Source organism: Adiantum capillus-veneris, chromosome 1, assembly GCF_014529385.1.
Source record: "Adiantum capillus-veneris isolate H3 chromosome 1, ASM1452938v2, whole genome shotgun sequence".
NCBI lineage: Eukaryota > Viridiplantae > Streptophyta > Polypodiopsida > Polypodiales > Pteridaceae > Adiantum > Adiantum capillus-veneris.
The window spans coordinates 154161220-154188293 of NC_140931.1; the positions used below are offsets into that span (position 1 = coordinate 154161220).

The 27074-nt window shown below is 44.1% G+C and overlaps 1 protein-coding gene across 2 annotated transcripts; it reads left to right on the forward strand.

The window, feature by feature from the left end:
• The first annotated feature begins 720 nt into the window (after positions 1-720).
• LOC147465838 (amino acid transporter AVT6A-like) lies at positions 721-25057 on the forward strand. Of its 2 annotated transcripts, none has more exons than XM_086522282.1 (6): positions 721-1850; positions 2050-2205; positions 22913-23119; positions 23213-23678; positions 24091-24402; positions 24535-25057. In XM_086522282.1, exons 1-5 carry the CDS (start codon positions 1448-1450, stop codon positions 24206-24208), a joined length of 1350 nt encoding a protein of 449 aa, XP_086378408.1. In that variant the 5' UTR covers positions 721-1447; the 3' UTR covers positions 24209-24402; positions 24535-25057. The 2 variants fall into 2 exon arrangements, with proteins under 2 accessions (XP_086378408.1, XP_086378400.1); XM_086522274.1 differs by having other exon boundaries at positions 24091-24386.
• The last annotated feature ends 2017 nt before the right edge of the window (positions 25058-27074 follow it).

Here is a 27074-nt window from a genome sequence, read left to right on the forward strand (position 1 = left end):
AATGGAATGGTTTTTTTTAATGGTGCGCCTCACATAACAAGTAACGAGCTCGCTGCGATGGATTAGCTTAGGGCAAGAGTTGGAGTCCGAAGGTGATGTCGTGAGCTCGATTGCGTCCTCTTGCATGACAATTTTCACGTGGAGTGGTAATGGAGTCAAGCTTATTGAAAAGCAAAGTGGGAGGCTGGATTTAAGTAGTGGTAATGTTGGTAGGCCAAATAGCAAGTCCTTTACAAAACTGAAAAAAATTTGGAAACTTTGTTGAGAAGAGTGGTAATGTGGTCTTCACATAATCAAAGAGATTTGGAAACTTTGGTGATTTTGGTTTATTTTCTTTGTTTGGTTCAAACAAGGCCGTCACTAACTTACCGACGACAGCACTGCCTGATGAGAGAGAGAGAGAGAGAGAGAGAGGAAATTACTTACAGAGAGAATTGCTACCTGAGACCGAGAGCGAACCTTGCACTCCTTGGGCTATTTTTATTGCAAGCACAAAAAAATGCTGAAAAATAGCATCTTAAAATAGCTTCAAAAAGCTTAAAAGTTGTGTACAACATTTCATAGGCACCACCCCTATACCACTCCCTGCAAGCAAGCAGGCTGCAGCAGTGCCAACAAAAAGACATGTGAATCTTCTATAAAGAAGAGATACCTTTACGAAAAGTGTATATGGCCATGCGGCCCAACATATGCATGCTAATAAGGCCCCATTCCACGAGAGAGAGAGAGAGACCTGTAGCGTAGCCGTACGTAATACGATGCCTGGCAAATGCAGGGCTAGAGCGAGACGCAACGACCTCCTAGCGTCTTCTCTGCTCTCTGTTGCTGTTATCATCTCTCCATCCGCCCTTCATCCCCAGCGAACCCTGCTCTTCATGCGAACTCGTTATTCAGTTACATCGATCCGATTCTCTCTTTCCCCTTGTTGGGAAATTTAGCAACAGGTAGCATCTTGTGCGCAACCCAGTTGCAGAGAAAACCTGTGATACAGCGTGTGCCCGGTGCCGCTCCATAGAACGTGAAGAGCATCAGAGGCATTTCAACTCGCTCCAATTGTGCATCTTCGCATGCTCGAGGGTCACACATTCGTTTGCTTTGGTGGAGAGGAGGAAGCACCTTTATAGACTCGCATCTTTGCATTTTTAGACATTAATGCATCATTCATTCTAGATTGTTTGAACCTTCTGCAGTAGGCCAGGTTCGCATTCTTCATGCCATCACAGAAGCAGTAAATCAAACTATCACAAACGATCGTGCATCTCCGCATGCTCGAGGGTCACACGTTCGATTGCTTTGGTGGAGAGGAGGAGGAAGCACATTCAGGGACCTACATCTTGGCATTCTTGGACATTGATTCATCATTCATTCTAGATTGTTTGAACCTTCTGCAGTAGGCCAGGTTCTCTTTCTTCATACCATACACAAGCTGTAACTCAAACTATCACAAATGGCATCTACTACTGTTGAAAAAACATACAGGCCTTCCAGCGACAAGGCTCCGCTGCTACCTTCCAAAAAACAAGATGATGAGCAGTATGATGGCTACAATGATGCCTCTGTGTCAAGTGCAGTGTTCAGCCTTTCTACAAGCATTGTTGGAGCTGGCATCATGGGGCTTCCTGCAACCATGAATACAGTTGGCTTGATACCTGGACTTGTGTTGATAGTGCTTTCTGGGTTTCTTACAAGCACATCAATTGATTTTCTCCTTAAGTACTCGGCGACAAGCAAGGCGGTGTCATATGGTGGTGTAATGGCCGATTCTTTTGGTAGACTAGGGCGCATCCTGCTGCAAGTCTGCATCATCATCAATAATTTTGGACTGCTAGTCGTCTATCTCATTATAATTGGTATGATTGTCAATGAGACACTGCTGCACGCCTCTGACCTGTAGTTGGGAGGGTTTAAGCAAATTTTTCTCTTTGTGTTTCATTTTGAAGTCAGGGAGTTTCTGAGAAATCGTGAGGCTTTCTGATGACAATGTTTAGTCTTTTACCAATTTCGAAACATGCAAGAATATTATCGACCAAGTTTTGCTTCTATTTGCAGCTGATGTACTTTCTGGCTCTACATCATCATCGGTGCATCATAATGGAGTTTTGGAAGAATGGGCTGGAGCTCAAACATGGTGGAACAGCAGGGTTTCTGTGATGTTGTTTACAACGCTTTTCATCTTGGCTCCCCTGACAGCTTTTCGGCATGTTGGTAAGACTTTGCAAGCTTATGTTGCTCAATGGACTATTGAGCAAAAAATGAAACATCCCTGCCCCCTTCCTTTCTCCCCGTTCCCCTTTAAAACAAAAGAAAAAATTTCCAATATATACCACAGAGTATTGACTCAGTATACCTAGTTGCTGAAAAAATTGGGTCTTGAATTTCGTTTTGGATGTCGGTAGAGTGTTTCTCGGACCTGAAAGCAAGTCCTATGTATAAAGCTTGTTTTTTAAGAACCATTTTGGTCAGTCAAAATTTTTGCTTGGTGTAGTTTTCTTTTGGGGTCACATTAACAGCTAAATTTCTGTCTTTGGATCTGTTTGCACAACTTATGGTGCTTTGAATGTACTAGTCCTTCATTTTCTGTGTGTCATAGCTGAAAAACTGAAATTCTGGATGTTTTGTTCAACTAAATATTATTCTCTTAATTCACTTCAATACGTCACACACACGTGCGCTTGCACATGCTATGTGTTCAACAAATCTAAATTCTAGTGCTAGGCTTCACCTGGGGTGAGTCTGCCCTGCACCTCTCGAGCCATCACCTCCTTCATCACCCTCATGGACTTTTGGAAGAAAAGAGTGAAGCTCACTGATTTAGGGAAGTTTTGTGTGCCCTATGAATGATTAAGTTTTTATTAGCTATGATTTTTTTGAAGGGCTGTTAGAGGCTTCTGATCACGAAAGCTCTTACCATTCTTGTTTTCAAACTTGAATTGTATGTGATGGGTGATGATCACTCTGCCAATGGTAGCTATGACAAGCAGCAGTTGTCATTTCTCTTCCTTACTTTCGCTACTTGTATCAATCCATCTATGTATGGCCCACCTGATTCTTTTTGAGATTCTTAGTGGTAATTGTTTGGTCATCACACAATACATTAAACACTTGCGTTTACCAATACATAGGGCGACGACTGAATAGTAGTGACAAAGACGCGGAAAGAATACTTTTGGTTGCTTGCCCCAGTGGTTGAGTGCATAGATTTATCTTTTATTAAAGGACTGGTCAAAAGCGTGAGTCACTTTAGAAATCGTGCATCTGAGAAGCATAGTTATGGATGAATTTTGAATTTTTTTTTCTCATGACGATGCACGCATTCTCTCTGTGGAACTTGAATAGCCAACTTATCAAATGGATACTTTTATTTGCTGCCATTCTCAATACTGGGCTAGTGTGGGCAGGTAGGCCACTATATACAGCCAGTGATGAGAAATGTTCTCATCATTCCCTCTGCGGTTGGGTGGAGAGCACAAACCTCATCCTCTAGTGGATTCTAGCTTCCGTAGTCGAGTAGTTAGCTGGGGTGCTTGTCACCAGCGTGTGACTATTATCTATCCTTTTTGTTGATTTCTTTCTTATTATTTATTTACTTTCACTTTTTGGAAACACCCCTCTGGAAATCTAACTGCCCTACATTGCATAGCTAGTGTGGAACTGTCCAGAGGGAGTCCAGGCCTGAGGGCAAAAGAGCACTAAGGTTGGACAAAGACTATGGTTAGCCAAAGTGGGGTCATTGACTAGCCAAAGTGGAATCCTTTGCTACAGAGCCTACATTTCAGTTCTGGGTGTGGCTGCAGTGTACAAAGGGGGTCAGATGACCTAGAAAGATACAATGGTAGCATCTCCTAAAATTTAGGGAACTGCTATTTTGGGACTTGAAAATGTGTTTGCGTCATTACCTCCGGAATGACAAGGAGAACATTTTCTTACTCTGCCGTGAAGTCAACTGGGCAACCGGTTGGGAGATTTTTAGGCGGCAACCCCGAAACGGGAAAATGCTTGTAAATGTGCCAAGTGGCACCTTCTGGTGCACTTTCCTCATGCAACAAGAAGTGGCGCTGAATTTAAGCTGGGAGAGGCTCATTTTCAGATTTTGTCACAGGTTAAGAGCTATGGAGTGCTTGCTTTCCCTCCTATGTACAGTGCGGTGCCAGGAGTGATGCCCTGCACGCTACGCACTGCCCTCTCTCTCCCCTATGGCAGTATGTTATGCCCCACCAGTGGGCTTTTCAATTGACCAATGTACAGTTGTGTGGGTTCATGCGCGATTGCCGAGGCAAGAGCCTCTTGCACAGGTACTGGATTAGCTAGCGGCTAATCCCCCGCAGGTACAGGTGAATTCGGAGAGGTTTCACGCCAGAAATCTCGTCCGATTCAAAGGGCAAGTAGCCCTACAGGTGCGGGAGCTCGAGGACTTGCTACGGATGCGACCGGCACGCGAAACGGAGCCCGAAACAGTAAATTACAGCTTGCTGTGTATTTTTGCAGGTTTAGGGTTTTGGCCCTAAATGGACCCTAATACCCCCAGGATGTTCGGGGACGCAAGGGGACCGTTGCACAGGTGATTTGGCGCATTTTCGGGGCTGAAAACAGAGAATTGAGCGTGCTGCAGATTCTCGCCAGGTTTTGCAAAGTGCCCGTATGCGAAGGTCATATGCGTGGGAATACTGACTGTGAAGGGTCCTAGTACAGTTATGTTGTTGAAATCGGGCCGGAACAGTTGAAATTCAGCCAAGCTTGTGAGGGGCAGCTTGTAAGGAACCACAACGTTTATTCCCTCTTTTAAACAATAAAGAAATACCGAAAGGGGCGCGTAAGTTAGGGGCCAATCTGGTGTCGGTCTACTCATACAGGTGCATTCTAGCAGCCTGTATCCCTTTCCCCTGTGTTGTCTTGAAAGTACAGGTAGAATAGACGACTAATAATGGGTGAAAGCTAAATCAAGATTTGAAGTAAAGTCTACCGCCGTTTTTGGATTGAACAGGCCGGTTACACCTTCGACGGGATTAAATCACTTTTTCCCATAGAAGTGAGCCTTGGTCAGGTTGGGCTTGGAGACACAGGGGATCATAGACCAGACACAGGAAATTGCAATTATGGCTGACAGACCAGATGATGTGACTGAAGAGGTTTCCTCTTCACAGGGTCAACAGACACATGAAGTGGGTGAATCTTCAAGACCACCACAGACGGATGATGATATATTCAGGACCCAGTTGGCTACTGCTGTGGCTATGTTCACACAAGTAATGCAGAACCCGAGGTTTTTAGCCTTTTTGCAACCTCCTCTTCCGTTTCAGCAAGTTGGGTCACTGGATTATATTCAAAAGCCTGTCAAGGCTCGAGCATAGGTGATTCATACTGCACAGTCAATGGAAACACCTATACACTTGACGGAGAACATGCAGTCTCCACAACCTGTGCCTAAGGTGCAAGAACAGGTGGCTGAGATGCCAGTCTTTCAAGCTGTACCAGTTGAGCCAACCACTTTTCAGCAGCCTATAGCTGGTTCTAATGGGCAGGGAAGCAACTTACAGGCTATGCAACTGGTCTTCCCACCACCTTCAGTACACCCTGACTATTTTGGAGGTGGATCGGTATTCCAGAGCATGGCTGGTCATGCATCTGGAAATCAATTTTACATGCTAGGAACAGTGTTCGAGGGTGCTCAAACGATGATGCCTAACCCCATGTATGGTGTCACGGGCATGCTACCAGGGTTTCAGAGCACTCAAGGCCAATTTGGGATGCCACAGGCAAATTTTGGTATGGCTGGAATTACAAATCAGCAGCCAAATATGGCATTTCCAGGTCAACTTAATTGCGGTCAGGGAACACAAATGAACCCTAACAGTGTTCCCATGTTTCAGTCACTTCCCTATGACAATTTAACGCCGCTGGAGAGGCCAACTCCATACAAAGAAGGTGCAAAGGTGTAACTTTCACGACCTTTACAGGGTTTGATGACAGGAAGAAGGCTCTCTCATTCCTCCAGTAGTTTGACAAGGCCTATGTAGGGGGAAACTTTACAGAGGCTTCAAAGGTCCGCAAGGCAGCCACTTTCTTGACAGGGAATGCGGGACAATGGTGGACAACTTTATTGCTTCAAGGGCAAGCTCCGTCCACATGGATTTACTTCAAGCAGATTTTTGTTGCAGCATGGTTATCTGATGACTTTGAAGCAGATGTCATGACAGAATGGCACCAGCTTAATGCTGCCTCTTGCAAGAATCTGGATGACTACAATCGGAAGTTTTGGAAAGCTCTACTTCGAGTAACTTCCTATAGGTTTGTGCCATTGACAGAACAAATTGAAAAATACTGTTGTGGCCTACCCAAAGGATTGAGAAAGTACTGTACGAAGACCAAAGTCACTACTTTGACGCAGCTCATCGAGGTAGCAAACACTGGCAATGGTTTGCTCAAGGGAGAAGATTGTGAATTCAATACTGGCGTCAAGGAAGGATGAGCCAAGAAAAATTTAGCGAAGAAGTATGTTCCCAAGGAGGCTCCGAAAGTGACTCAGGAGCCAACCAATGCAGGGAAAGGCAAAGCTACGGCTGAATCAGAAAAGGGACCAGCGAAGAAATGGAGAAGACGTTTTCCTCGCAAGTCGGATTAGCAAAAGAAGGTCCTCAGGTCAGAGAACAAATGCTTCATCTGTGAGCAGCCCGGCCACATTGCTTACAATTGTCCTACAAAGAAAAGGCCAGCTGATTCTGAAGACAAGGAGGACAAGAAAGGAAAGAAGCCCATGGTTGGTCTAGTGCCAGATATGGTGGGCGACAAGCCAAATTTAGATGCAAGTGAGCTTTGCAGAGCAGTGCTTATCTTCTTTGATCCAGGTGCCAAAGCCAACTTCATTTCCCCAGAATTGGCTTCAAAGTTGGGAATCAGACCTGAAGAGATGGGGTATACAGCAGAGGCAGGTTTGGCATGTCCTGGCCATACAGAGGCTGTGACACCCATCATTGGAAAGTTGCACCTACATATCTAGTCCTATGTAGATGCTGAAGAATTTTACATCATGCCACTGGACGGATGTGATGTGTTGTTAGGTATTCCTTGGTTGTTTCGTGTATAGGGAATCATGGATGCCTACAACAGAAAGATCATTGTACGGAGCAGGGGAAAGACTCACATTCTGGATGTAAAGTTTAAAGGGGAGTCTATTCCCACTGTATCAGCTTCTGCTATTACTTATGTAATGAAAAAGCATCTTTCTGCGTACTTGGTTTTTGCACGTGAAGTGTCAGATTGTGATGAATCAAATTTATCTGTGCTAGATAAAGAAAGGTCAATGTTTTTACAATAGTATAATGACTGTTTTTCCGATTCATTACCGTCTCAATTATCGCCAGAGAGACCTGAGGACCATGCGATAGATTTGGTGCTAGGCAATAGCACTGTAGCCCACCAAATAAGCCTCCGTACAGGGTTAGTGCGGCTCAGCAGAAAGAGATAATGGGCCAAGTACAGGAGCTGTTAGAAAAGGGGCTGATTCAGCCCAGTTCATCTCCATTCTGTTCTCCAGTGTTGTTGGTGCAGAAAAAGGATGGCTCATGGCGTATGTGCATCGACTACCGTGCACTAAACAAGAATACCATCAAGAATAGGTTCCCTATACCTAGAATTGATGATATTCTGGACAAATTAGGAGCAGCAGCTATGTTTAGCAGGATAGATCTAAAGAGTGGGTACCATCAGATCTGCATTAGATCAGAGGATGTGCACAAGACTGCTTTTAGAACGACGTTTGGCCTTTACGAATTATTAGTGATGCCCTTTGGTCTCACAAATGCTCCTGCTACGTTCAATAGGATGATGGACAAAATTTTCCGTCCACACCAACATTTTGTTGGTACATTCTTTGATGACATGATAGTCTACTCAAAGAATGAAGAGGAGCATAGGCATCACTTGGCCATTGTGTTCAAAGAGCTACGCAGTCATAGGTTGCTCATCAATGCAAAGAAAAGTGAGTTTTTTTTGGAAGAGATTCACTTTCTGGGACACATTGTCTCAAAGGATGGTGTCAGAATGGATCTTGCAAAGTTGAAGAGATCAAGTCATGGCCAAATTTGAAGACAGTGCACGATGTTCGAAGTTTCTTGGGACTATGCTCCTCTTACAGAAGGTTTATCCGAAATTTCGCTGAGATTGCTTCACCTTTACATGCTCTTCAAAAGAAGGCAGTCACCTTTAGATGGACACAGAAAGAGATTTCAGCTTTTAATCTCTTAAAGGAAAAGATGACTTCAGATCCAGTCATTGTGTTGCTAGATCTCAGGAAGTCATTTGTGGTCCAGTGTGACGCCTGTGGTAGTAGCATTGGTGCAGTGCTAATGCAAGATGGCAGGGTAGTAGCCTATGAGAGCAGAATTTTGCAAGGGCCAGAGATGACCATGCAGGTCTATGAGAAAGAGTTACTGGCTGTGATTCATGCGCTCTTAAGTTGGAAACACTACCTGCTAGGTGCAGACTTTGTTGTCCAAACGGACAATCAGACCTTGCGATACTTCTTGACACAGGCAAAGTTATCTGAGAAGCATATGCGATGGGCAAATATCTTGTCCATGTTCCACTTTCAGATTGTGCATGTGGAAGGCAAGAAGAACGTTGTGGTTGATGCCTTGTCAAGGAAGCCACAAATTTCAGCTATGTCAATTCCTTATCATCATGAACTTGATGATATGAGAGAACATTATGCAAATGATGAAGATTTTGCAAGAGTCTTTGAGCAGCTAATGGATGGACAACGTCATGAACACTATCTTATTAAAGACGGGTTCATGATGATGCATGGTAGATTGTGTGTCACAAAGCCATTGCGACGCAAAGTTATAGAAGAGTCATGTCCCACCGTATGCAGGGCATCGTGGTATCGATGCTACAGTTAAAGCGGTTTAGATATTCTTCTATTGGCCTACATTGAGAAGGGATGTGGATGCCTTTGTGCGAGAATGCCTAATTTGCCAGAAGGTCAAGTTTGACAGGCAAAAGGCACCAGGGTTATTGCAACCACTACCTATTCCAGATAAACCATGGGAAAGTATTGCTATGGATTTTATCTTTGATCTTCCGAGAACGCAGATAGGAAACGATGGTATTTGGACCATTATTTGCAGATTAGCAAGTAGGCTCATTTTATTCCTGTCAGGAAGAAGATAAAGCCAGATCAGATGGCACGCTTGTTTATGAGCAATATTTTCAAGTATCATGGCATGCCACAGTCGATTGTTAGTGACTGTGATCCACGCATGACAAGTTTGTTCTGGAGAGGCTTGTTTGAGAATATGGGCACAACGCTCAAATTCTCTTCGTCATTTCATCCTCAAATAGATGGGCAGTCAGAAGAGGCAAATTCTATCCTAGATCTGCTAAAGTGCTACGTGTCAGAGCATAAAGGAAAGTGGGAGCAAGATTTGCCATTGGTGGAGTATGCATACAATAATACAGTGCATTCATCAACTGACAAGGCACCTTTTGAGATAGTTGAAGGTGGCAAGAAAGTTCCTCTCATACTGCATACAAAGTACAAGATATTTGAAGCAGACAAGTATGTTCAGGACATGGATGAAATGTACAAGAAGGTCAAAGTGGAGCCGGAAGTCCAAGAACTTAACGAAATCTTGGTCCCGGAACAGGTTTTGGCACATAAGGAAAGAAAAGTTAAAGGCAAGGTTGCTAGGTGTTACTTGGTAAAGTTCAGAAACTATCCACCAATGGATGCTAAGTGGATGGAAGAAGGTGAACTTGCAGAGTCACCAACTGTGTTATCACTTTACCTTGAAGCCTTCGGTTTGCAACCTACTTTGACCCCTTGAGTTTCAAAGCTACATGGATTGTCAGTGTGACAATGGCTTCTGAAACAAATGATGTACATGGTATTTAAAGTGAGCTCAAATGAAATACCTGTTTCATGAATGTTAGAGCTGTACAGATTGTTAGTTTGGCAATTGCTCTTATGGAATGTCCAAAAGTATGGTTAGTGCTATAGAAGTGAGTATTTCTTGTCAGTTTGTCAAGGATACAGTAATTGCTTCTATCAAAGGGTACATGTGTAACTGCATTCTTAAACTGTCGGTTTGGGTATGCTCGAAAGTGTTACTGGGCCCAACGTGTACTATAAGACAGTGGCAAAATGTGTAGCTACCATTTTGTCATTGGAAAGTTAGTGACTCAAAGCAATGGCAGAGTGCGAAGCTACCACTATGTCATTGGGACAGGGTTCAAACGCAGGCAATACATGTGTCGACAAGGTGTTGAATACACGAGGGTTGACAATGAGCATGTATGTGTCGTACATGTGTCGACAGGTGTTGAATACATCAGTGTTGACTGTGAGCATGTACGACATAGATGCAAACGAGGACGTTTGAGATTTCAAGAGGGGGGTATGTCACCAGCGTGTGACTATTATCTATCCTTTTTGTTGATTTCTTTCTTATTATTTATTTACTTTCACTTTTTGGAAACACCCTTCGGGAAATCTAACTCCCTGCATTGCATAGCTAGTGTGGAACTGTCCAGAGGGAGTCCAGGCCTGAGGGCAAGAGAGCACTAAGGTTGGACAAAGACTATGGTTAGCCAAAGTGGGGTCATTGACTAGCCAAAGTGGAATCCTTTGCTACAGAGCCTACATTTCAGTTCTGGGTGTGGCTGCAGTGTACAAAGGGGGTCAGATGACCTAGAAAGATACAATGGCAACATCTCCTAAAATTTAGGGAACTGCTATTTTGGGACTTGAAAATGTGTTTGCGTCATTACCTCCGGAATGACAAGGAGAACATTTTCTTACTCTGCCGTGAAGTCAACTGGGCAACCGGTTGGGAGATTTTTAGGCGGCAACCCCGAAACGGGAAAATGCTTGTAAATGTGCCAAGTGGCACCTTCTGGTGCACTTTCCTCATGCAACAAGAAGTGGCGCTGAATTTTAAGCTGGGAGAGGCTCATTTTCAGATTTTGTCACAGGTTAAGAGCTATGGAGTGCTTGCTTTCCCTCCTATGTACAATGCGGTGGCAGGAGTGATGCCCTGCACGCTACGCACTGCCCTCTCTCTCCCCTATGGCAGTATGTTATGCCCCACTAGTGGGCTTTTCAATTGACCAATGTACAGTTGTGTGGGTTCATGCGCGATTGCCGAGGCAAGAGCCTCTTGCACAGGTACTGGATTAGCTAGCGGCTAATCCCCCGCAGGTACAGGTGAATTCGGAGGGGTTTCACGCCAGAAATCTCGTCCGATTCAAAGGGCAAGTAGCCCTACAAGTGCGGGAGCTCGAGGACTTGCTACGGATGCGACCGGCACGTGAAACGGAGCCCAAAACAGTAAATTACAGCCTGCTGTGTATTTTTGCAGGTTTAGGGTTTTGGCCCTAAACGGACCCTAATACCCCCAGGAGGTTCGGGGACGCAAGGGGACCGTTGTACAGGTGATTTGGTGCATTTTCGGGGCTGAAAACAGAGAATTCAGCGTGCTGCAGATTCTCGCCAGGTTTTGCAAAGTGCCCGTATGCGTCGGGAAGGTCATTCAATGCGTGGGAATACTGATTGTGAAGGGTCCTAGTACAGTTATGTTTTCGAAATCGGGCCGGAACAGTTGAAATTCAGCCAAGCTTGTGCGGGGCAGCTTGTAGGGAACCACAACGTTTATTCCCTCTTTTAAACAATAAAGAAATACCGAAAGGGGCGCCTAAGTTAGGGGCCAATCTGGTGTCGGTCTGTCACAAAGTGATGATGTGGCTGACAACAGAAACCCTAATTTCTGCCAGAAACCCTAAAATTCCTGCAAACCCTAATTTTTGCCAAAAACCCCTAATTTTTGGAAATTGCGGAGGCGGAATAATAATAATAATATTATTATTATAATTATTATTTTTTTGGGAAATTTTGAGCGACGCAAATCTCAGCTTTTCGCTTTGATTTGGGAGAAAGAAAGAGAAAAAGAGAACTTGCTTTTTATTGACTCTCATTGAGAGAGAGAGAGAGAATCTGCTTTTGCTTTCAAGCTTTTGGGGCTCTGCTTTTGGGCATCCCTTGTAACCTTTAAATTAGTGGTGAGGGCCTCACTTCTCAGAGCATCTGGATGCAGAGTCTGAGAGTGAAACCCTAACCGCTCTCTTGTACTTTGATGATTGATTAATATAAAAAGAAATACCGAAAGGGGCGCCAGTCTTTGGGGCCAATATCTCTAGGCACGGAACTCCGCCGGGCCAGTGCAAATCTATTGTGATTTGTGAATTGTTTTGAAGTGGTTATTTGGTGCTGTCGCGGTTGATTCTTGACTTGGAGTGTCCAAGTCTGTTACAGTGGTATCAGAGCACGGCCGATTTCTCTTCTACGGGAAATCCGATCCCCAATTTTTTTTTCCCGCGGCACCTATGGCTTCAGGCAATGATGAATCGACTCCCTCTGCATCTGGAGATGCGGGCTGGGGTCACAACGAAGATTCTGGCAGAGAGTATGGCCCGCCTCGGCCTACTCAAGCGGAGCAAAGAGAGATGACGCGTCGTCAATTGATCGGCGATGCAACGAAGATGATGCTTAGTTTTGCCAAGGACCCGAAGATGGCAAAATATATGAACCAAACCTCTTTGGAAGAGGTACAGATGGAGTGGCAGAGAACCACAACACCACTCCCGAAACCCGCTCTCAAGAAACCTTTTGTCTCCAAGACATATACGGAGAAGGAACTGGAGAACGTGGTTGATGCACGGATTGCTCAGCTTTTCGACGTGCAAAAGAAAGACAAAAAGCACGGCAAAAAGCAGAAGAAAGGTACTGACTTCTCGGGATATTTGGGTCGTCGGTCGACATTTGACAAGGCAAAGAAACAGAAGAAGCGTGTTCGATTTGAAGGAGTACCCAGTTCTTCTTCTTCTTCTTCTTCTGACAGTTCTTCTAGCTCTTCAGATTCGAGCGAAGAAGACAGAAAAGGTAAAAAGCGAAGCAAGAAACAAAGCTTTGGAAAGGGCAAGAAGAAGGCTACATCATGCCCAGAGACTGACAGTTCTTCTGAGGACTCGTCTACAGACAGCTCAGATTCTGATGACGGAAAGTTTTATGCGAACAAGAAGAATTTTTACAAAGCCAACCAGTATGACTTTCTCGAAGAAAAAAGCAAGAAAGACCGAGAGTTTAAGGAAGGTGGCCACTCGATCAAGTTTGATACTTTTCAGGATACTCAGATGCTTCGAAGGCTTTGTCTTTTTTTCAGCAGTTTGACATCGCTTTCACGAGAGGACGCTATTCAGAGCACTCCAAGATTCGGAGAGCTGCCTCTTATTTTAAAGGGAATGCTCGCACTTGGTGGTCCACGCTTCTATTAAGCAAGACTGTGCCAGTTACATGGCTGAAATTCAAGAGGCTTTTTATTTCTTCTTGGTTGACTCAAGAGTTTGAGCGAGATATACGAGCTGCTTGGAACCATCTTCGGATGACCAAGAAAGATACAATCAATGCTTATTGTGAAAGATTCTGGAGCTCTTTTCTACCCGCCTCTTCATTCAAGAAGATCTCGTTCAGAGAACAGATTGAGCGGTTTACCTTGGGTCTACCTACAGAGATCCGAGATCACTGCTTGGAACAAAAGTCAGCTTCTATTCAGGAGTTGATGAGTCATGCGAAGTGGGGCTTTGCCATTCACTCTGGCAGTCTGACCTACCCCACAGATGAGGCTATGACACAACGAGCCGAACAGACTTCTGGGAATGAAAGTAGAAAGAAAAAAAGAGCAACCAAGAAAAAAAAGGATGCACGACCCAAGCTTACTCCTGAGGAGAGAGCTCGCTTCATCAGAGAGGGGAAGTGCTTTGGATGCGGGGAACATGGATATATCTCCGCGAAGTGCCCTGATAAGGCACAGAAAGAACAGAATGATAAAGACGACGACAGGTCTAAGAGTTCGAGAGCAGCTGAGGAATGTGGCAGAAAAGGCAGATAGAAAAGCAGAACTGGTACCACATGGCGTGGGACCTGCACCGAATCTAATGAATGAAAGTACAAACTTTGCCACTTTCGGGGCAAAGTGAAGGATCAGGAAGCTCTTTTGAAGGAGCCAAGGCCAACTTCTTTTCACTTGGAATTGGCGGCTCGATTTGGAACTACGCCCGACAGACTGACGCCACAGACGGAGGTAGTTCGACTGGCACCCGGATGGGATGTTGCCATTACACCTAGCATTGGCAAACTTTGTTTGCAATGACAGGGGTGTTCAGGGCACGCGAGTGACGTTCTACTCGGGATCCCTTGGTACCACAAGAACTACGCCATGGTTGACTACCGGGCCGAGAAAGCGACTTTGATAAATGAAGGGCTTAGAGATTGTACTTGATGAACTTCAGTTTTCTTACTCATTCTTTTGGGAGAACTGAACGATGGATAAAGGTTGAATATGTTTTGACCTGAAGAAAAGAACGCCAAGATTTTTTCTCCACGCTCATGCCGATTGCTTTTGAGAGGGCCTGAAGATCATACCATTGATCTGATATCTGGAAGCACGCCACCGAATCAGCCACCTTATCGTGTGAGCCGAGTACAGAATGAAAAGATTATGAACCTAGTGAAAGACCTCTTGGAAAAGGGTCTTGTCCAGCCTAGTACTTCACCGTATTGCTCTCCAGTGTTGTTGGTTTTTGAAGAAAGACGGATCTTGGAGAATGTGCATCGATTATAGCACTCTCAACGAAATGACCATCAAGAACAGATTTCCGATTCCTAGGATCGATGATATACTCGACAAGTTACAGGGATCCTCGTGCTTTAGCAGGATTGACTTGAAGAGTGGATATCATCGGATCAGGATAGCGCCAAGAGATGTCTACAAGACAGCTTTTCGGACGACTTTTGGGTTATTTGAGTTTTTGGTGATACCTTTTGGCTTAACCAATGCTCGTGCGACATTTAACCGGATGATGGATAGGATTTTTTGAGAGTACAGGCTATTCGTTGGCACTTTCTTTGACGACATCATTGTTTTCTCTAAGAATGAGGCAGAACACAGAGATCATCTGCTTCAAGTCTTTCAGGCATTACGAGATCACAAGGTAGTGATTAATGCAAAGAAAAGTGAATTTTTCCTACCAAAGATACACTTTTTGGGACACATTGTGTCAGCAGGAGGAGTGCAAATGGACCCGGCCAAGATAGAGACTATCCGTGATTGGCCCGATTTGAGGAATGTCCATGAAGTTAGAAGCTTCTTGGGACTGTGTTCGTACTACAGGCGGTTCATACGAAAGTTTGCAAAGGTTGCTTCCCCTTTGCATACCTTGACACAGAAAGGAGTACCTTTTTCGTGGGGACCCACAGAGGTGATTGCCTTTCGGTATATTGAAAGAGATTGACTACGGGACCTATTTTGACTTTGCTGGACTTGCAGAAGTCATTTGAAGTATTTTGTGATGCTTGTGGTCATAGTGTAGGTGCGGTCTTGATGCAAGAAGGCCATATCATAGCTTACGAGAGCCGTTTGTTCTCTAGGCCGGAGATGACATCACAGATCTATGAGAAAGAGCTTTTGGCGGTTATCCATGCTCTTACTCAGTGGCGGCATTACCTACTCGGAGCGGATTTTACTGTCTTTACAGACCATCAGAGTTTGCGCTACTTCTTGTCACAGAAGCAGCTTTCGGAAAAGCAGATGCGGTGGACGAACATCTTGTCATAGTTCCACTTCCAGATTGTCCATGTGCAGGGACAGAAGAATGTGGTGGCAGATGCTTTGTCTCGGAAACCGTTGGTTCTGGCTGTTTCCGCGATACATCATAAGAGCTTCGAGGATATGGTCGATCAGTATGCCACAGGTACAGATTTTGCAGACATTTTCACACGGATACGTGATGGGGAGACAGTAGCTGGATAATCCCTTCGGGAAGGCTACTTGATGAAAAAAAGACTATGTTGTGCGTTACACAGCCGTTGAGGGAAAAGGTTATGACTGATTGCCACTGTCCACCTTTTACGGGTCACCGCGGCATTGCTACCACCATGAAAGGGGTAGAGAGATATTTCTTTTGGCGGAGACTCAAGAAGGATGTGGAAGAGTTTGTGCGCAGCTGCTTGGTATGCCAGAAGGTCAAGTTCGACAGGCATAAAGCACAAGGATTGTTACAGCCTTTACCCATACCCACCCGTCCCTAGGAAAATATTGAAATGGATTTCATTTTATTTTTTGATCTCCCGAGAATACAGAATGATCACGATGATTTTCCGATTACATGGCACGTCTGAGACGATTCTCTCCGACAGAGACCCCAGATTTATGAGTTGGTTTTGGAAGGCAATTTGGGAGAACATTGGCACGCAATTGCAGTTCTCGTCATCGTTCCACTTGCAGACTGACGGGCAATTTGAGATTGCCAATTCAGTGATTTTAAATTTATTGAAGTCTTGTATCTCGGATCAAAAGACTCAATGGGAAAAGAACTTACCTTTGGTGGAATTTGCCTATAGTAACACGATACAGTCTTCGACGGGGAAGACGCCATGTGAGATTGTTGAAAGTGCTGCGAAGGTTCCATCCTTCCTGAGCACGAAAGATTAGATATTTGAAGCGGATGAATATTCGCGAGACTTGGATACGACTTTTGCCAAGGTTCGCGAGACTTTGCAGGAGTCTCAAGAATGACAGAAAAAGGCAGCGGATCGCCATCGTCGCGCCTGGAAACTGAAGGAGGATGATTGGGTGCTCTTACTTTTAAGAAGGCATGCCTAAGAAAGAAAAAGGGAAAGGAGAGGCTTTTTCCAAAGCTTAGTATGTGATACTACGGACCTTTCCAGATTACTGACAAGATAAATGATGTCTCCTTCCGATTGAAACTGCCAGATACTTGGAGGATTCACAATGCATTGCATGTGAGTCTCTTGAAACCTGTTAAGGGTGATGTGCCTGATGATGGGGAGCCTGATGAGCAACCCAAAGTGGAAGAAAACGAGGAGATCCTTGTTCCTGAACAAATTTTGGCACATAATGATACGAAGAAAGGTAAAGTCCGAAGGCGGGTTCTTGGTTAAGTTCAAGAACTTTCCTGCATTTGATGCGAAGTGGATGGAGGAGGAGGATCTAGCAGATACTCCTCGGATTGTGAAACTTTACCTCGATGTTTTGGTTTAGCATAGTCTACTCCAAACGGAACCCAGAATTCAGCTTGGCCGGAGATCTGGTGCAGTGGGATGCACAAGAGGGGAGTCACTCCGCTTTCTTGTCAACAGATGCCTCGATTTTGATACTAAAGTCACTGATGTCTCTTTGAGCTTCAGGGATACTGAGAGCTGACAGTATTCTGCTGGATGACTTTATGAAATGGAATTCCTGATTATGATACTGATTTGTTCTTGACTTCTTGTGAGTGCAGGAACTGATAGCCGAAATGACTGCAGCATTTTGGTCTGATTGATCTTGAATAGACATGGTTGCAATAGGGGTTAGACAATCGGACATCGTTGAGGTCCCGATTGGACCTAGATGTGATTGCTAGCTACATTGCCGATAAATCATGGTCTAAGATCCGAATGAATGTTGAATGTCATGTGATGTCCTGTGATGTCGTGTGATGTGACTGTCGATTTTGTACATGTGCTAGATGTGTGTTCCTAGTACGTAGGTACTAACAGTCAGTGTCTGCTAAGACGGTTTATGGCTTTTGTCGGTTTTGCAGGCGTAATCGCGGTCGATTACAATGCTTTCAAGAGGGGGGTATGTCACAAAGTGATGACGTGGCGGACAGCAGAAACCCTAATTTCTGCCAAAAATCCTAAAATTCTTGCAAACCCTAATTTATGCCAGAAACCCTAATTTCCGGAAATTGCGGAGGCGGAGTATTTAAAAAAAATAAAAAAAAAATTATTTTTTTGGAAATTTTGAGCGACGCAAATCTCAGCTTTTCGCTTTGATTTGGGAGAAAGAAAGAGAAAAAGAGAACTTGCTTTTTACTGACTCTCATTGAGAGAGAGAGAGAATCTGCTTTTGCTTTCAAGCTTTTGGGGCTTTGCTTTTGGGTATCCCTTGTAACCTTTAAATTAGTGGTGAGGGCCTCACTTCTCAGAGCATGTGGACGTAGAGTCTGAGAGTGAAACCCTAACCGCTCTCTTGTACTTTGATGATTGATTAATATAAAAAGAAATACCGAAAGGGGCGCCAGTCTTTGGGGCCAATATCTCTAGGCATGGAACTCCGCCGGGCCAGTGCAAATCTATTGTGATTTGTGAATTGTTTTGAAGTGGTTATTTGGTGCTGTCGCGGTTGATTCTTGACTTGGAGTGTCCAAGTCTGTTACACGGTCTACTCATACAGGTGCATTCTAGCAGTCTGTATCCCTTTCCCCTGTGTTGTGTCTTGAAAGTACAGGTAGAATAGACGACTAATAATGGGTGAAAGCTAAATCAAGGTTTGAAGTAAAGTCTATTGGATTGAACAGGCCGGTTAGCTAACATTGGTATTGGATCATTTACCAGTCTTTAGGCCTAGTGCATCTGGACGCGGAACTACGCCGCGCCTCTCTCTCTCTCTCTCTCTCTCTCTCTCTCTCTCTCTCTCTCTCTCTCTCTCTCTCTCACACACACACACACACACACACACACACACACACAAACTGCTGACGTGTCAAAACCCTAATTCAGTTGAAACCCTAACCCTAAAATCAAAAACCCTAATTCTGCCCGAAACCTTCATTCTGTTGAAATTCTAACCCTAAAATCAGAAACCCTAAGTTTGCCCGAAATCCTAACCCTAAAATCAGAAATCGTACGAAGAAGCAACAGAAGAAGAAGAAGAAGAAGTTTTACAGACTTACAAAGTCTTGACGAGTGGCCTATTTTTAAAGAAGAGGTCCCACCAACTTATGGGACCCCATCCGATGGGGCCTAAATGACATAAAGGCATTAAAAATAAAGCAAAACACACTCAAAAGACTTGGCACATCAAAATATGATGATGTGGCACCTTTACGGACGTTTCGGAATTCGCGGCGTATTTTTAGGGAAATCCTGAAATTTTAGAAAAGTGATTTTTTGGGGTCAGCTTTTCATATTTGATGCTTTTAGGCTTTGGGCCTTTAAATATGAGCCTTGGGGGTCCTCTCTGGCACTCTTTAGCGTGCAGATTGCAGAGGAGGTGCTCCCAGACTGTTGTACTTTGCGAATCAGCAGTAATATAAAGAAATACCGAAAGGGGTGCCAAGGTTTGGGGCCAATACTCTCTGGGGTGGAATTCCGCCACTCCGTGTCACGTGTCGTCTCTCTCTATTTCAATTCAGGTGTTATTTGTTCAGTCTGTTCTTTTCTGAAAGCATACTGGTGCCACAAAAGAGCAGACTTCTAGAATTTATTGGAGGTATCTTCGCCCTGCAACCCGGACTTACTAGCCACTCCCACCCTTACTTCATCGCGCATCGGGCGCGCCCCCGTCTACATCGCTCATGTCTTACAGGGCATAAGCCAATTAAGATCACTTGGAAGAGAAGGATCCAAGGTTTGTTTCAAGTCACTGTTTTTTTTCTCAGAAGCAATGCCATGCGGATGTTGATGTCTACAGCTACCAAGCAACATACTCCAAGTACTTGGCAAGCTTTCAAGAAAATTTTCGCCGGAAGTTATATGGTTTCTAACATCTTCCTTTGGAGTGCAACTTCTGGCAGAGTGGGGTATCCTGAAATGCTTGCCATGGAAACCCTAGCAGATTATATCTTGAAATTTCTCGACATCTCTCAGTAGATGTCTCTTCTCGAGTTGATAACCTTGGAGGTTTGGTGTGATTGCTATCTCTTGGGACTACCATCGCCGCCAAAGAAACACTGTCTGTTCAAGAGCTGATGGACCATGCTGTGCTCGGCTATGACCTTATGGAATGAACCTAACCCTAATTTTGGTGCAGGTTTAAGGATGGAAAGTCAGTCGACTTTTCGAGCTCGATTGATGTCGAGATTGCTTTTTAAGTTTGAAATCTGTTTGAGAACTTGTTTGGTGATCCTGTTTGAAATTTGTTTGAAATGGATGGTATCTGTTTTGAACCTGTTTTGGTGTCGATTTGAATTGTTCGACTCTGGTTTGATACTGGTTTCAATGATTGGTGATCTTACTCCCGGGTGGAGTAGTGAGAAATACTGTTTTGGTATTGTTTGAACCTCGGAACGATGCAAGTTGATGCCTGGGGAGCGTTTCGTTCTATGTTTGAAAACCTCAGAACGACGCAGGCCGATGCTTGGAGAGCGTTTCGTTGTATTTGAAAACCTCGGAACGACGCAGGCCGATGCCTGGGAGCGTTTCGTTGTATGTTAGAAAACCTCCGAACGACGCAGGCCGATGCTTGGGGAGCGTTTGGTTGTATGCTTGAATCTCCAAGCGACGCAGGCTGCGGTCTGGGGAGCGTTTGGTTGTACAGTTCCTGAGCTCATGGCCCGGACCTTTTTAGGTTATTTGGGGGGGGAGTGACGAGGTAGTCGTTGAGTAGCTTCATACCGTAGATCGTTTGTCTTGGGAGAGTGCTCAGCGGCGCTGTTTGTTGTGTCTTGTAACATGCATATGGAAGCATTTGTGTTGCATTGTGACTTGCCAATTACTGGTTATTCCTAATTGGATGAGATTGCCTAGGTATGTAATTCTAGTGCATCAAGACACGCGTGGAAGATCAGTACGGTCCGGGTGTGATGGCTAATTTTACTACGCCGGAATATCAAGAGTTCCGATCTGGACGAAAAGGAGAAGCTAACTCCTTGATCAAAAGAGCAGAAAGGGGAAGCTAACTCCTTGATCAAAACAGCCAAAAGGAGAAGCTAACTCCCTGATCAAAAGAGCAGAAAGGAGAAGCTAACTCCTTGATCAAAAGAGCAGAAAGGAGAAGCTAACTCCTTAATAAAAAGAGTAAACTGATTGTCCCTCGGAAATTTTTGAGCTAACTTGAGTTGTTTTGCAGATATGTTGTAATCCAGGATGTTACTCTCTTTCAAGAAGAAGAGATGTTACAAACTGCTGACGTGTCGAAATCCTAATTCTGCTGAAACCCTAACCCTAAAATCAGAAACCCTAATTTTGTCCGAAACCCTCATTTTGTTGCAACCCTAATCCTAAAATCAAAAACCCTAATTTTGCCCGAAACCCTAACCCTAAAATCAAAAACCCTACAAAGAAGCAGCAGCAGAAGAAGAAGAAGTTTTATAGACTTACAAAGTCTTGACGAGTCGCCTATTTTTAAAGAAGAGTTCCCACCAACTTATGGTGACCCCGTCCGATGGGGCCCAAGTGACATAAAGGCATAAAAAATAAAGCAAAACACACTCAAAAGACTCGGCACATCAAAGTATGATGATGTGGCACCTGTACGGACGTTTCGGAATTCGCGGCAGATTTTTAGGGAAATCCCGAAATTTTAGGAAAGTGATTTTTTGGGGTCAGCTTTTCATATTTGATGCTTTTAGGCTTTGGGCCTTTAAATATTAGCCTTGGGGGCCCTCTCTGGCACTCTTCAGCGCGCAGATTGCAGAGGAGGTGCTCCCGGACTGCTATACTTTGCGAATCAGCAGTAATATAAAGAAATACCGAAAGGGGTGCCAAGGTTTGGGGCCAATACTCTCTGGGGTGGAATTCCGCCACTCCGTGTCACGTGTCGTCTCTCTCTATTTCAGTTCAGTTGTTATTTGGAGTGCTTAAAATTGTTCAGTCTGTTCTTTTCTATTGGCACGTGGTGCCCGTCTTGTGACACTCTCTCTCTCTCTCTCTCTCTCCAAGTTATTTGCAGTTCCCCTTGTGTGTTGTAGTTGATCTTCGGCTTGGGGTGTCCATTGTTGTAGTTATCTATTACAGTCACAGTCGCAGTCGCAGTCGCAGTCAAGATCAATAAAGTACATGAGGAGGATGTGTGAGTATAAAGGGAACAGAACACATCTTGCAGACTCAGACAGTCAAGAACTTGGGCATGCTGGCAGATTCCCAGCGTTTTTGCAGATTGTCCCCATCTCCCTTCTCTAGTGAGATCATAGCTCTCAACTGGCAGGGTATCCTCTTGCCTCAACTCTCCCTCCTACAGCCATTCTCTGCGAGTTCTGGCAGCCTTTGTAGCCTTCATTTATGGTGCCCCATCGCCTTGGGATTGGCTCTCATCTGCTGCCCATCAAGTGCTCCATCGTCTGCTGCATTTTCAGCGGTGCATCGCGATGGATTTGTTGCGTTTTCATCATTGCAGATCTGCATTTTTGCAGCCAGCCTTCAGCCCTTAATCCCCTAACATCAGGTGTGCAAATTAGCCCCAGATCTTAGTTGTGGTGGCCATCCGCAACTCACATCGAGCCGGATTACAAAGGTGCATCAAATCAGCCCAGGAAATGCCTTATATCGAAAAATTACCGCGGCCATATCATCCATTCAGTTGAATTGAGGTTTGCATTGATATACATTCCAGGCGTGGGGGCCCTTAATAGGGTTGGTTGGGACCCCATCGGTGTGTCTTTCTCCTCTCTCTATCTCTCTACATCTCTATTGTCACAAATGGCTGATGTGGTGTTACGATAAGAGCCCAAGGGACGGAAAAGCATTGGCCACAAAAAGCAGGACAAAATTCTAGTCCCAGATTTTCATAAAACATGAAGATTTTGCAGGAGTCGCTGATATGCCCCTTCTGGTGTTAGGAAAAGCGAATGGCATAGCCACCCAGTGAGAGAGAGAATTACTCTGGTAGTCTTTTCACTACTTTTGAACCCTGTTGATGAGCTCTGTTACATTTGATTTGGACCACTAAAATCTAGCATGCTCATGTGCTGAAAATGGAAGCGATCCTTTCCTCCTTTCGTAGCATCACACTTATCACAGACATGTTTAAACTGGAAACTGCTCATGCGCCATGCATGTGGTATTTTGCTTAAAAGATAAGTTTGAATTATTTGTCCCAAAGTTCTGTTTATCTTACAATCGGTTGTGTGTTTCTAGACTCTTTGGAGCTGTCATCAGCATTATCAGTTGCTCTTGCGATCTTGTTCGTTGTTGTTACAGCAGCAATTGCTGTTTACAAGCTGGTGGCAGGAACAATCAGTTCGCCAAAGTTATTTCCTGAATTCGTTTTTGACGCATCCACAATCTTTGACTACTTCTCTGTGGTACCGATCTTAGTAACAGCATACATATGTCATCACTCTGGTATGTAAATTGTCTTTTGTTCTCTTTTGGGTAGGTAGATAAAGATGAAACAGTGTTTTGGGTTTATGACAGATCTTGCTTGCTTTTATGTAGTCCACCCTGTGCTGAATGAGCTCCAGGATGATACTCAATCGAAGATGGCGGTGCGGGTTTCGCTTGTCCTCTGCACAGCAATCTATCTGGCAACGAGCGCTTTTGGTTACCTTTTATTTGGGGAGAGCACGTTAAGTGATGTTCTTTCCAACTTTGATTCGGATCTTGGAGTGCCTCATTCGGCCATTTTAGCAGATATTGTTCGGGTTGGATATGCTGTTCACCTTATGTTGGTATTCCCATTACTCCATTTTTCTCTCCGCCTTAACTTTGATGGACTCATCTTTCCAAGGGCTGGCCCTCTTTCCCTGGACACGAAGCGTTTCTCCATTATTACTGCTGCCCTCGTAACATCATCATTCATTGCTGCTTCTTTTATTCCTGATATATGGGATGCCTTTCAACTTACAGGCTCTACTTCAGGAGTTTGTGTGGGTTTCGTCTTCCCTGGAATCCTCGTCTTGAGGTAAACAGTCGTGCTATTTTGCCCCTGCGTTATTATGCCTGTCCGGCAGTCTGGGTAGTGATTTTGGCTTTAGGATTGAGGGTTGCTTGCTTGTGTGCATATGGTGCATGAAAACAATAGTAAAGGTTGTGTGAAATTTGATTCATCTCTCTGTGTGATTGCATGAATGATTCTTTTGGGTGGGAATGTCTGTGTATGTGTTAGCTTTGGGAGTTGCTTTTAGCTCATTTTGTGAGCATTAAAAAATGAGCATTGGCTTTGTCGAGCAAGGCAAGGCTTTATGAAAATTCACCTTTTCATAAGCATGTTAACAACATGGTATGATGAGAGTAGCAATGGATTTGTCTTAGACCACATGAAGATGTGCGATGTGGGATTCTAATTGGCATGATTGCTGGCTTGATGTATGTAGAGATGCCGCTGGGATTGCGAACAGGCGAGAAAAGATGGCAGCTTGGTTCATGGTTATTCTTGCAGTGGGTTCAAGTGCAATAGCTTTGACGGGGGATATTTATGATATATTTGACTAATTAAGCTAAATATCTTTGGCACTCCAACAATAATGTGGCAATATCCGGCGACATAGCCTCTGTATTTTAGCATTTCATTCTTTGTAGGTGGTGACGCTTCTCTCAAGTTCTTCGATAGCATGAGAAAAGCGTGGGGGTAAGCATGAAAACATTCACAGGAGTGCTGATGGTCCACAAGGTACCTTTTGCTTGTGGTGAGGCGAGAGTTGTAATATGCATATTTATTTCAAAATTTATACTAATTATTTATGAATTCTCATAGGCTGTGTCCTTAGTAAGATTATCAGCTCAAGTGTTTCCTTATGTGCCTATTTTTGTTTGTGCAGTTCCCTATTGGTGAGAATTTTGCAAAGGCTCGAATAGCAGCCTTTCTAGCTTTTGTTAACTGTGTCGTCTCCATTATCAAAAAGCCACATTCTTTTTTCATATGTAATAAGGTCATCTGGTACATCAGAGCAAATAACATAGCCAGAAAACTGCTCAAGCGTTCTCAATGTCACTTTGAAGACATCCATCATCTAACAGGATACTGTGTCTAATGTTAGGCCGGGGATGAAAGTGTGGCCGCTCAACATTTTGGAAGAGAGTGGTATCAAGACGAAACCATTATCTAATAAGCTCAAGTACAGATTTTTTGGTTCGGGAAGTCCATGCTGCCTCTTGAAAGTATTCATAGAGTTCTCAAACATGAAAAACCTACTCAATTAATGCTGCAACATATAATTGCGAGGTTCATGCTTGATAATTATGCAGTCAATGGCATGTCCTCAACTTGTGTTGTGAATTTTAGCCCTACGTTTTTGTAATCTCGGTTCACATACCAAAGGTGGTGGTTATATGACAAAGTAAGTCCTCGCTTTGGCGTAGGGAAATAGCATCTTCGTCATTTCATACTTCTAGCCAAATTTAACCTTACGATCATGACAAAGACAAAATCAGTACATACAAACAAACAAACACTAAATTCACCTTCCCTTTGATAGGTTGACAGTAAATCAATTTACTAATAATTTTGAATGCTTATGTAAACACAAAAACAAAGACTTTCCAGAAAGTGCAATCTTATTAAGGTGCTAGTTTAGAGATTTGTAGTGGCTGAGACAGCTTTGTTCAAGAATTGCACTCCTTGCCAGCTACCATCCTGACTATTTGATTTTTAAATAATGGTTTATGGTAGCATATTTTTTAGCTTCTAGTAAACTCAAAACAGTCTCTGATCAAAATTGATCCTCCCATTCAAGATTATAGGGCATTCCTCTCTGGTTCTTAGTCAAGAGGACCTACATTACAGACCATTACATTTATCGCAGATTAGAGAAGATGACAACGTTGCAATTCTAGTTGCCACACAACTCTCATTGGAGGGTGTTATGGTAGATATGAAGGGGCAGAATTAGCCTAATCAAGGCTTTCATGGAGAATGGTAGTTGAAATGTAGATATTGTTTGCTCTACTCACCCTCTAGCATAGGATCTCTAACATGAGCTTACCACGCAACCGGAGGGGTCTTCTTTATATAGACATGGTCGTCTACACTCGGTTGGGACATTAGCTAAGCGCACCCAAGTCTATGGTGTGTCAGGCTACACACTCTCATGGGCCATCTAGACCTCCAAATCCTGTGTGAACTCAATCCTTGAATGAATGCATCCATGATGGCTCTACACACCATACTTGTGCTTGCCATCTATGCTTCACGCTCACTCATGTAGATGACCTGACTATAACTCTTTCATTCATATGTTCGTGTTCAAATTCACCAGTGTAAGTCACCTTATTTCTATCATCAAGTGGGCAATCTCTATGTTTGACGTTTTATCCCAAACTGCCCCTATGTTGGAAAATTTCTCTTTTTTATGTTGATCTACTGGTGAGACTAAAAACTTGTAGCAGACTTTGTTCACCTTGTTTGAAAACCTTCGAGGTAACGCCTTCTTATCTTGCTTTGAAGAGTAATGCACCTTTACAAATGGAGAGGGCTTATAGGTTGTAGCTCTGCATCTTTATGCAATCCATCAAAACACCTTTTGTAAAATCAACCAAATAGTAGCTCTCTTCTCTGTTTCAATATAAAAGGGTAGCATTTGTTCTAGCTTTCTAAAAGTGGAACGCATTGCTTTTCCTATATTTTAATGACATACATGGTGATATGGTACACTTGCAAGCATTGTCATTTGTGGGCTAGGTGAAATTATCTAGGTTCATGGTAGATGACAATGCCTAACGAATATTTTCCTTTTATTGAATGATGTACCCACAAGTACAAATTCATGCAAGTGCCACTTTTGTGAGAAGGTGCCCAAGCACATACACACCCATGTCACGTTTGGTGGTAATGATTTGAATGCTGATGATTTTCACACTTCTCTTCATCTAAGGACTCCTCCTCCTCCTCTCTTCCCTTTTGAAATGCAGATCTGGTCTCTCCTGCAACCTCATCGAGCTAGGAGGCTGGAAACGCACGTAAGATTTTTGACAACAGACACAGACAAGGAGGGATGATAGAGGACAGACATTCTTAGTTAGGCTTTGCTTTTGCAAGTGCTGAGGATGAACTTAAAGCAGGGTTGTATTCATGGGTGTACGTGTTCTCTGGGTCATACACTCGTAGCATCGGGTTGAGTGGCGTGCATGGGGTCTGTCTTTCATGACTAGTCTCTATTGTGCTTTTATAGCAAAAACTCTCTCTCTCTCTCTCTCTCTCTCTCTCTCTCGCCATCGCCTGCTTGCGCCGCAACCACCACCCTCACTGCCTGTTGTTGCTAGCCCGTTGTTCTGCTGGCGCCTGCGTGCTGCTCTCTGAGGATGCCTGCGTGCTGCTCCCCCAGTCCCCTCCTGCTGCTGCTCCCACTGCACCCCCACGCGC

Excerpts from the sequence above, each read along its gene's own strand:
- LOC147465838 (XM_086522282.1), top strand. The coding sequence starts at position 1,448 with ATGGCATCTACTACTGTTGAAAAAACATACAGGCCTTCCAGCGACAAG. Across the intron at positions 2,206-22,912 it reads GACAGCTTTTCGGCATGTTG|ACTCTTTGGAGCTGTCATCA; the intron begins GTAAGACTTTGC and ends GTGTGTTTCTAG. Across the intron at positions 23,120-23,212 it reads ATACATATGTCATCACTCTG|TCCACCCTGTGCTGAATGAG; the intron begins GTATGTAAATTG and ends GCTTTTATGTAG.